We start from the raw sequence: 10608 nt of genomic DNA, 5'->3' as shown, positions 1-10608 counted from the left end.
CAGCACAGGCCATAAGCTCTGTCATGAGCCGGCTGCAGAAAGTCACCTGGGGCTCTGTCCCAGAGAGAGGGTGTGGCTGGGGTGGGATGGGGGGGATACACAGGCCCCAGCCCACCTCTTCCCACCCCTTCCCACAGAGCACCAAGGGAAGGACCGGTTTAGACCCACCTGGCCCAGGAATGTGCCAGCCCCACAGCCCTGCCCAGGGGGACCGTCCTTTCCCACCACGCAGAGCGGCAGTTCCGTCCCTGGGAACAAATGCCACGAAGCCTGAGTATCATCGATCAAACAAACAGGGTTTATGCAGCAGGAGAGCTGTTGAACTCTGCCTGGCAGCTAATTAATGAGCTCATTAGGACACAGGGTGTGTGGGGAAAGGGGCAGGGCCGCTTGCCAAGCTCTGATCTCTGAGCTCGAGGGTGTCCTGGGCCACGCTCGGACCATGTGCCCTTCCTGCAGCCGGAGGCTGAGCCCGAGCCCTGAGGCCTCCAAACTCCCAGACTCCATCATTTAGGTCTGATCCTCCCTGAGAGCAGCTGTGAGGGGCCCCCGCCAGCCTTCTGGGCGCACCCTCGGCTCGCTCATTGTGGGGGGAAGGCAGGGGGCAGGCATGTGCCCGGGCCTGGGCGTGGACGTCACAAGCTCCGTGGCCAGGCCCTGCCCTTGGTCTTGGGCTCCTGGCAGTGCCCTCCCCTTCAGTGAGGCTCTGGGGGGGGCACTTTGGGACCCCCAGGCCGGGCTCTGCACCTCTCAGAATGAGGCGTCTGCCCAGAAACTCTGGGCCACCTTCTCCCTGGCAGTGGCACTTCAGGGCTCTGCTGGGGGTGGGCTTCTTGGGCAGCTTCAGGCCCCCAGGTAGACCTCCACCAGGCCCCCCACAGAGTGCATGCGGTAGAAGACTCCCAGAGGCAGGCCAAAGTTGACGATGGCGAACCACGTCTGGTAGCCATAGAAATCCTTTTCCAGCCCATTCTCGAACTCCGGGTGTATGCCGAACGCAGGCATCATCCACAGCTGGAGGGGAGAGGGAGGGGTGGAGTCGGGGAGGGGCTCGCGTGTGCCCCAAAGCACCCAGCCAGGGAAGGCAGGCTTTCGGAGCACGCTGCTCTCCTCCAATATCTCCCTCACTCCACACCCCAGAAGGCCTCAGACATCTCCTCGGCCTGGCTGGGGCTGGCCTGACCTCTAGGTGGATCCGAGAATGCCGAGTGGCAGGAATTCCCGGTGTGCAACCTGCTCTGTCAAGCCGGTCTCCCCTGTGACCTAGTTAGGGCTTCACGCTTCTGCTCCCACCTTCCTGCCCAAACTCTGCCATTCCTCAAGGCTCAGAGCGAACCTTTTGCAAAGCCTTCCTCAGCCACGCGGGCCCACATTTCCTTCCCTGTGCTCCTGACGCACCTTAGAGCCAAGATGTTACTTATTCTCTGCCTGGACCAGAGGTTTCATACCTTGGGTCACACAATCCTGACTTGTCCCAGCACTGCCTTGGGCAGGTCCAACAACCTAAGACTCAGTTTCCTCATGTGACAAATGGGCTAGTTATGGTGCCCGTTGCACGGGGTTACTGTGTTGATTCAATGAAGTGTGGAGATAGGGCACAAAGAGGTGGACCTGGGACTACAGCAGCCACCAGGAGCTGGGCAATCATCACCAATATCTTCCACTAGGGATTCCTTAGAAAACCTGATCTTTTCCTTTGACTGAGTTCAGTGGATGATGAATTCAGTGGTAATTCTCTCACTAGTTCCCTGGTGTCTCCCCAGCTAGACGGTAAGCCTCCGGAGGGCGGAAATCCTATGTAATCGTTTGTAAGGAGCACTGAGCTATGTGCTTGGCACATTCATTCATGCCAGGCACCTTGTAGGGAGCCGGGGGACACTTTCAAGCAGCACCAAGCTAGTTGGAGAGAGGTACGTGTCCTTGATCCATCCCTTCCTGAGTCCCGGGGATTTCTGGGCTGGCCTGGCCAGCTCCACCCCTCATCTCCCAGCCCAGCTACTCACCGTGATGTTGCAGAGGATGAGGAAGAGTGAGATCTCCTTGAGCGCCCGTCGCTTCCAGTTGAGGTGGCTGTAGGAGTGGATGTAGGCCCGCGAGGCCCGCCGCAGGCCCTGGCCCAGCTCCAGCAGGGAGCCCCTGCGGGGAGGCTCGGCCTCTTGCTTTCCGCAGGGGCCCCGAGGAGCTGCCTCCCAGAGCGGGCGGCGGTGCAGGCCCTCGATGATGAACAGGTTCTGGGCGATGTGCTGCAGGATGAGCAGCAGCGAGTAGGCCAGGATCAGGCGGTTGAGCAGCTCGTGCGGGCGCGTGGCCACGATGGCCACGATGGAGAAGTAGCCGATGCCCATCTGGCCCAGCGCGGCCCCCATGAGCAGCACCACGTCCAGGCTGCGGGTGGGGTTCTTGAGCGTGTCCAGCTCACGCTCCTCCAGCCCATGGATGGCCGTGCCCGCCAGGCACGCCAGGCTCATGGCGGGCAGCGCGGCCACATAGAAGGCGTAGTAGAGGTGGAAGTACCGGGGAGCAATGGCGGGGCCACTCGCCTCGATCTGGAAGAGCACGAAGACGCACACGCCCGCCACCAGCATCAGCAGGCCCAGCAGCGGCCCCAGGATGACCCCGTGCAGGCGGAAGGGCGGGGTGCCGGGGTGGGCACCCGAGTGGTGTGCCAGGCGGCGGCCCACGTTCTTCCACATGACGAACAGCACGGCGCAGCAGATGAGGCAGTACTCGGTGCTGAAGGGGTACAGCATCAGGTAGCCCTTCCGGAAGACCCCACACACCGTCGCGTTGAGGCACAGACAGGTGTTGTTCTCCTGGCCTGGGAGGGGCGGGGCCGGAGGGGGCAGACTCGCAGGTGGGCCCTCCTCTGAGGGCACCGGCTGCACTAATCACTCCCATCCCCCTCCCGGAATATGCCGGAGGTGGAAGGGCCCCAGCTGCTCATTTTACAGATGTGGAAGCTGAAGCCCAGATACAGAAAGCGGAAACCACAGAATGGTGGTTCCTTTACAAAGGGATTCGAGACTTCAGGTGCCAAGCATTTAAAACGTGATGTCTCTGGTGCCAAATGTCACCTCCGCAAATTACTTCCTGGACTCAAGGGAAAACCTGTAGCTTTACAATGGCTGGGGCTGCTACACCTGAACCCAGCGACAGGCCTTAGCAGCACGCACCGGGGGGTGATCGGACACCTGTGCCCCAGGACAGGTGCACCTGGGAATGCTGGTGCCAAAAATGTCTACCCTGAATCTCATCAAGACTTTGGTCCATACTTCCAACTTCTAGGGAAAGCAGGGAGGAGGGGAACAAGATGAAAACTAGGAAGCAGCCTGACAAATCTCAATGTCATTGGGAAAAAACAGACTTAGACTTAACCCAATCCATTCCATGTTTGCACAAACTGTAGAAGACATTTTATGCTAATTGGAGAAAGTTGAATGTAGATTGATGAACAGGATGGGGATGTTGGTAAGGAATTTTTTTAACAATCATAATAGCATTGTAGTAATGTAGGGAAATACGTTTTTTTTTTTTTTTTTTTGAGATAGGGTCTCTCTTGGTTGCCCAGGCTAGTGTACAATGGGGTCATCACAGCTCACTGCAACCTCCAACTCCTGGGCTCAAGTGATCTTTCTGCCTCAGCCTCCCCAGTAGCTGGGACTATAGGTGTGTGTCACCACACTTGGCTAATTTTTCTATTTTTTTTGTAAAGACAGGGTTGCTCTGTGTTGCTCAGGCTGATCTTGAATGCCAGGCCTCAAATGATTCTCCCACCTTGGACTCCCGAAGTGCTAGGATTATGGGCCTTCGTCACCATGCCCAGACAGGAAACACACTTAGTTTTAAAGAGATGCATACTGAAATGTTTTGAGATAAAATGCCATGATTTCTGTAATTTAAGTACCTCAGGAAAGAAATTGAAATATGGCAAAATATTAATAATTATTACATCTAGGTGATGGGATTTGTCTTGTTCTTTTGCTCATCTGTAATGTTTGAATTATTATTATTTTTTGAGACAGATCTCGCTCTGTTGCCCAGGATAGAGTGCAGTGGCATCATCATAGCTCACGACAACCTCAAACTCCTGGGCTCGAGTGATCCTCCTGCCTCAGCCTCCCAAGTAGCTGGGACTACAGGCATGTATCAGCATACCAGGCTAATTTTTCTATTTTTAGTGAAGACTGGGTCTCACTCTTGCTCAGGCTGGTCTGGAACCCTGAGTTCAAGCGATCCTCCTGCCTCGGCCTCCTAAAGTGTTAGGATTACAGGCATGAGCCACCCCGCCTGGCTCTGAATTGTTTTGTAATGACAAAATGACTTTTCATAAAATATATATGAGGACAAAATCCATGATGTCACTTGCCAAAACTTCATTCTCTCTTTGCACAGCTTTTCTGAGGAATGTAACAGGGCACACAGAATGCCCACGGTCCAAGGCGTGCCATGACTGATGCGGTGGGCGTGTGAGTGCTGAGTGTGCTGACAGGGCTTGGCTACAGGGCATGGCGGTGATGCCACCTGGGGTGTGCACGTACAGGTGTGGCTGAATCCCATGGAGAGTGACCTTCCCACGTGGGCTATGGGACACAGCCCCTAAGGGGTGGACTGGAAGGTAGGAGCTGGGGTAAATGGGACAACCTTGGGAGGTTTTTTTCCGCTCAGAAATCTTCTGTCACTCCTGACACATCTAGGTACCTAAAATTTGTATTAGGAAGACATTCCTTTCAGCCCCGGAAGGTTCTTTAGTTTCTTGCAAGTAAAATGCAAATACCATGGGGGTGGGGTGGATACCTGAAAAACTTATCAGTGGCTTCAGCCAGGGCCAGCGGCTAGCTTGCTGCCAGCTAGCTGGGTGCTGGAGTGGGGTGCAGGGAGCCGGTACCACTGGCAAACTTTAGTTTCTGGCCCCTAGAGCTTGGTCCCAACTCTGTGGACTCACAGAGCCTCACCGGTGTGAGGGTGTGTAGTGCGCGCATGTCTGTTTGGGGGAAAGGAGGTCCTGGTCTCCTCTCTGTACCTGAGAACTTTTCCATGAGTTCGCTGAGCTCAGTCTCGATCTCTCGGTGCATGGAGTCATTGGTGACGGCCAGAACCCACAGCAGCAGGTTTGTGGCCAGGGTTAGCATCAGGCCACACCTGGAGGAAGCGCCACACTCTGCTCACACAGCTTGGCTGGCTCCCGGGTGCCGCTGGGGCAACCACTCACTTCCAACGCCAGATCCGTTCCAGCATTAGGACATTTGGAGAGGCAGGTCGAGGGGCCCCCTGGGACGCACCCCAGGGGAACCCACAGCCCCAGGGCCACCCTGTCCCGGGAAGCTGGGGGTGGGGTGCAGAGAGCACCAGGAGGTTTGGGAGGGAGAGAAGTCTTACCTAGTGAAGTTGGTCTGGACCTGGACGCAGTCTTTACAGTGTTTCCAGAGCACCCAGGTCTGAAAGAGACGGGGCCTTGAGCCCAGGGGCTGGTGGGGCTTGTGGGACCTGGTGTGTGTCCTCAGGCACTTGTGTGTGTTTACAGAGGAACCCAGGGAGGAAGACTGGGTCAGAATCCTGGCTCTTGCTGTGTGATACTGAGCCAGTGGCCAAACATCTCTGAGCCTTGGTTGCCTCAGCTCTGAAAAGGGGCCCAAACGCCCACCCTTTGGGGAAATGCCTGCTTGTTGGGGAAATAAAGAAGACGATGTGAATGAAGCGCCCAGCACAACGCCTGCTGCACAAGAGAGACCCGAGAGAGTAGGACATCGTCATGACTGCGAGGAGGTTTGTGGATCTGCGCAGTGTCTGCTTAGGTGTGCGTCTGCGTGTGTCCAGGACACTGTGCTTAAGTGTCACATTTCAGAGGCCCAGCGTTCCTGCCGATGCAGTACTGTAGGTACCTGCGGCTGTGGGCACAGGGAGGTGGGGTAGGCGTTGCTTTTGTCTGCACGGCCATTTCTAGGTACAGGCGGCAGGGTGTGTGTGCCTGCGGCATGGGCAGGTAGGGTGTGTCCCCAAGTGGCCAGGGGACGGGAGATGCTTGTCACCTGGATGCTGATGAAGACCATTTCGACGACAGGGAAGACAAGCTCGAGCTGTGACTTGCAGTTGATGTGGCTGATGTCGTAGCCCACGCGGAAGGCGTTGAGGCAGACGGTGCAGCTGCCGAAGAGCACCAGGGAGCCTGGCGGGGCGGGTGGGCGGGCGTTGGCACCTCCCCGGAGCCCACTCTCCCCCCAACCCGCTTCTGTCCCCCCAGCACCCTGACACTCACCCCGCACCCAGATGGGTCCCGCGTGGGGGTCCCGATGGAGCACGGCGTGCGGCCGACGGGTGGTGCTGGCCGCGTAGTAGACGAGCCAGAGGAGGGAGAGCACCTTCAGCACAGCCAGCAGGATCCACACGTCGCCCAGCGTGATGGCCACCTTGTTGAAGATCATGCTGCAGATGAAGGCCCCACCCAGGAACACCACGTTGAGGGCCAGGAGCCCCGAGAAGAGCTGCCCGGCCTTCTGGGCCTGCCGGTCCCGCCGCAGAAGCAGCGAGAAATGCCGCAGCAGCCAGGACTTCTGCTGGGGCGGGGCAGCAGCCCCTGTCTCCTCCGTCCCCTTGTCCACTTGGCTTTCCTTGTCCGGGGCTGCTTCAGCCTCCTGTGCTTCCGGAGAAGGCATGGCTGGAGCCTCAGCAGAAGCTGGAGATGGAGAAGAGTCCTGGGTTGGCTGCCAGGCCGACCTGGCTTCAAGTCCCCTGCTCCTAACTGCTGTGTGACCTAGGGTGAGCTATGCAGCCTCTCTGGTTGGACATTGGAAGTAATAGCAGCTGCCCCATCTACCTTACAGGCCCCAAGGAGGTTCAGACAGACCTCTTTGTGTTACAGATAAACATAAAGGATTATTTTTACTGGCTCAAGGGCTGCACCCTCCACCCCACTCGCAGCCGGACCACCCCACTTCCTGACTCAGTGTGGATCAGGAAGCATCTGTGTAGGGCCTGGCTGGTTTCCCTCGCCCCAGCACAACACGAGCGGCACTACCATCGCCCTGCTCTTTCCCTGAATATCTCCTGCCACTTCCTCCCCTTCCCTTTCACTCGGGTCAACCACTCTGTTACCACTCCCTTGGGCCAGATTTGGGGCCACCCAACGCCTGCAGCTCTGAGTCCAGCTTGCTCTCCCCTTCGGACCTCTTTGGACATCCATCCTTCCTGGTGGGCTGAGCTGCAGCTGAGAGCAGGGTGCTGTCCTGGTGGGGAGGCCCCCTGCCAGGTCCCCTGGCACCCCAGGCTCCTCCTTGGTCCTGCCATTGCCCTTGTGCTCTGGGCTCAGGGTTCTAGGTGCTCACCGGGCTTCTCCTGCTCCCCAACAGCTACTCTCAGAGTGGCATCTCCATCCCCCCGCGATCCTAGCGGGGAGCTGGGCATGCTCCTTGCCTCTGCCCTCGCCCCTTGCTCTCCCCAGGCCACGCACTTGTTTCTTCTTTTTTGAGACAGAGTCTCACTCTCTTGCCCAGGCTAGAGTGCCATGGCGTCAGCCTAGCTCACAGCAACCTCCAACTCCTGGGCTCAACCGATCCTCCTGCCTCAGCCGCCCAGGTAGCTGCGACTATAGGCATGCAACACCGTGCCCGGCTAATTTTCTCTATTTTTAGTTGTTTGGCTAATTTCTTTCTATTTATAGTAGAGACGGAGTCTCGCTCTTGCTCAGGCTGGCCTCAAACTCCTGAGCTCAAATGATCCTCCTGCCTCGGCCTCCCAGAGTGCTGGGATTGCAGGCGTGAGCCACCACGCCCAGCCCACACACTTGTTTATTACAGCTCATGAACTGCTCTTAGATTTTTCTTGATCCCAACCGCTACCCCGGGTCCAGGCGGCCTCCTCTCCGTCTTCCCTCCTGAGAGCCCTTCGAAGGCAGCCAACTGCCCTCAGTATAAAGTCCAAACAACCAAGCACAACCCGCAGGGCCTTTCACAACGAAACCAGACCAGGAATGTTTAGTATGGGCCTGGCGCACACGCTGCCCAAGGCAGGGCAGCTGCTGCTGCTTCCGGGTCTGGCCTTGACGTACGTCTCCAGCATTGAGCTCAGACCACACTCCCCTCTCCTTGGGCCATGCCATGCTGCTGCGGGTCCGGAATGCCCCTGTCTGTGCCCACACCTCTCCCTTTGTCTATAATGCACAGCTCTCTTGCACGTTGGCGGACTCCAGCTTGTCCTTTAGGACTCAGCAGAGACTCCACCTCCTCTAAGTGGCTTTCCCTGATCCCCTGCATCAGGGCTGGGTGAGGTGCCACCTCCTGGTACTCCACCGCACCCCGTGCTGATGGCTGGCGGGTCACCCAGCACGCTCGGTTTCAATGAGCCGTGCTTTGCTCCCTCTCTGCCTCGAGACCCTGAGCTCCAGGACCTTCACCCTGGCCCTCTGCGCACGGGAACACACTCACCACATTTGCTGTAAAATGCAGCCTCTCCGGGCCCCGTTCTCCCAGCGCACCTCCCCGGTGTGTTTGTAGCTTGTCTTCCGGGGCAGATGGAGTACTATTGACACCTGAGCCTCTTTCAAGATTTTTTACAAATGATCTTCTCCCCTTTCCCAGTCCACCCTGTCACCTTTGCCCAAGTTCTGCCCCTTCCCTGTCCATGCCCCTCGCCATGCTGCAGGCACCTGCCCCGCAGCACCCAGGCCCAGGCAGAGGGCTCCACGTTGCCCCTGCGGCCTCTGCCCCCTGGAGACTGCCCTTCCCTCTGCCTCGCCACTGGCCAGCCCCACTGGTGGAGGGTTCCCGCTCACCCTCAGCGCCCACCTGGGAGGCCTTCCCTCTCTGCCCAAGCGTGCTGGTGGCTGTCTCGCTGGGGCCACGCCCCTCTGCCGAGAGTGGGTGTGCACTGCCTGGTGTGCTGTGAGCGAGGCTGGCTTCCCTCAAGGCCCGGCGCTCCTCCAGGGGAGAGAACGGGTCCTGCTTAACTTGGAATCCCCAAACGTAGCACAGGCGTGACACTCACCCAGTGTTTGCCCATGGACTCTGGAAGGTTCTGGGAATTTCCAGCACCAGAGCCATGGACAGAGACCTTTCCCATTAAACCCTTTCCATGCTGGCCCCTGGAGGAGACTTTCCAGATGATCTTGATCTTTCCCTCCCAGGCTCCCCCGCCCAGGTTGAGCAAGGCTGAGGCTGGCGGGGGTGCCTCCCTGCTCCGTTTCTCCCAACCCCGACTGCTCCACCTCGCCCTCGCTGGAACCTGTTGTGACCCCCAGCCTTCCAGCAGGATAGCCTGACGCTGAGGAGCCCAGCTTCCACCACTGGCTCCCTCTGGGATCTGACAAGCTGCTCAGACTTGCTGTGCCTCGTGTCGTTCTCTGTACAACGAATAGACAGCTATGGAATAGCACCTGGTGCCTAGCAGATGCTCAACAACAGTTCCTTGAACAAATAATGAAGGAATTAATGCACAATACCTACCTCATAGGGGTTTTGACAAAATCAATTGATTTAATAATGATTTGGTACATGCAAGCACATGTAGAGCAGTGCCTGGCACACAGAAAGCTCTCAGTGTTATTTAGCTGTTTGTGCATTTCCTTCCAGTTATTTCCAGGTCCTGGGGAGGTGGGAAGGGTTGGGATTATTGGTGAATTTCAGGGGCTGTTTTTGTAGGCCCAGAGAGGACACTGGGGGTCAAGATTCCAGTCTTCTTCCTCTGTGGTCCTTACCCTGACAGTGGCCCCTACAGTTGCCTCCGCCCCCCCCACCCCGTCCTGGGGTCCAACTCTCCAATGTCCCCGGGAGGGAGGTGTCAAAGGAGTGAATCTAGTCCATGTCTGGGCAGGGCGCAGGAGTGGGCGTGTAGGGGTCGCGGGAAGAGGGCCAGGGCGAGGGTGTCTGGAACTGACAAGGAGTCTGCCGCCCCCTGGCACGCCCCTCGGCCCGTCGCCAGTCCAAGGGAGGGCCCGGACACCAAACTGGTTTGTGGTCGTATTTAGAGGCGGGTGATGAAAGCAGTGGAGCCGGGAACCGTCGGGCGCGGCGCCTGGCCAGGTTCGTAGGGCCCGCTCCAGAAGAGGCTGCAGAGTGCAGGCCGGGCAGCTCCGGGATTTCCTTCCGAGCCATCCTCCGGACTGCAGGGCCGGGCCAGGCCCAAGTACGTGCCCCAGACCAGGCGTCCAGGCAGCCCTAACCAACACTACACCCTTTAAAAACCAGCCATCCGGTTTCTCGCTTCGTCCTGGCCTCGGAGCGCCCTTTTGGCTATATGGACTCGGCCCGGGCGTGGTGCGCCCTGCTTCCCTCGTGCGCCCCGCGTTTGCGAAAAGGAGGTGGGGCACACAGCCGGGCTTAGGGTGGAGGGCAGAGAGAGGCCAGCCTCGGATCGAAGGGAGTTGATCTCCTTGCAGTCACCCGCCCTCCCGCCCCAAGCCCTGCCGCTCCTGGTTCCTGAACCCCACTTTTGGGGGGCGGCGTATGTGTGAGCGTCGGAGAGGGGCTACCCGGGAATGTTCGCCCGCGGTCCGAGGGCGCTCCCGGGGTTAGCTGGGGTGCCGGGAGCCTTACCTGAGGCCTGGGCAGGCATCGCCGCCGGCTGACCACACACCGCTGGCGCAGCGCAGATCGTCCGTCCAGGTGAGGCTCCCGCGCC

General features: G+C 58.4%; 1 protein-coding gene across 1 annotated transcript; it reads right to left on the bottom strand.

Moving 5' to 3' along the window:
- Positions 1-279: 279 nt before the first annotated feature.
- Positions 280-10608, bottom strand: OTOP3 (otopetrin 3). The gene is made up of 7 exons (XM_012778703.2): positions 10524-10608; positions 6254-6670; positions 6027-6163; positions 5377-5435; positions 5021-5139; positions 2004-2818; positions 280-1014 (listed from the first exon to the last, which is right to left on the bottom strand). Exons 1-7 carry the CDS (start codon positions 10540-10542, stop codon positions 844-846), a joined length of 1737 nt encoding a protein of 578 aa, XP_012634157.2. The 5' UTR covers positions 10543-10608; the 3' UTR covers positions 280-843.

Source organism: Microcebus murinus, chromosome 18 (assembly GCF_040939455.1).
Source record: "Microcebus murinus isolate Inina chromosome 18, M.murinus_Inina_mat1.0, whole genome shotgun sequence".
NCBI classification, from domain to species: Eukaryota; Metazoa; Chordata; class Mammalia; order Primates; family Cheirogaleidae; genus Microcebus; species Microcebus murinus.
The sequence above is the reverse complement of the archived record's forward strand: the minus strand, read 5'-3'. Positions and strand labels throughout refer to the sequence as shown.

Coding starts and splice junctions, on each gene's coding strand:
- OTOP3 (XM_012778703.2), bottom strand. Junction 2,819..5,020: donor ACTCATGGAAAAGTTCTCAG/GTACAGAGAGGA, acceptor CGCCCCTCCCAG/GCCAGGAGAACAACACCTGT. Junction 1,015..2,003: donor TCATCCTCTGCAACATCACG/GTGAGTAGCTGG, acceptor TCTCCCCTCCAG/CTGTGGATGATGCCTGCGTT.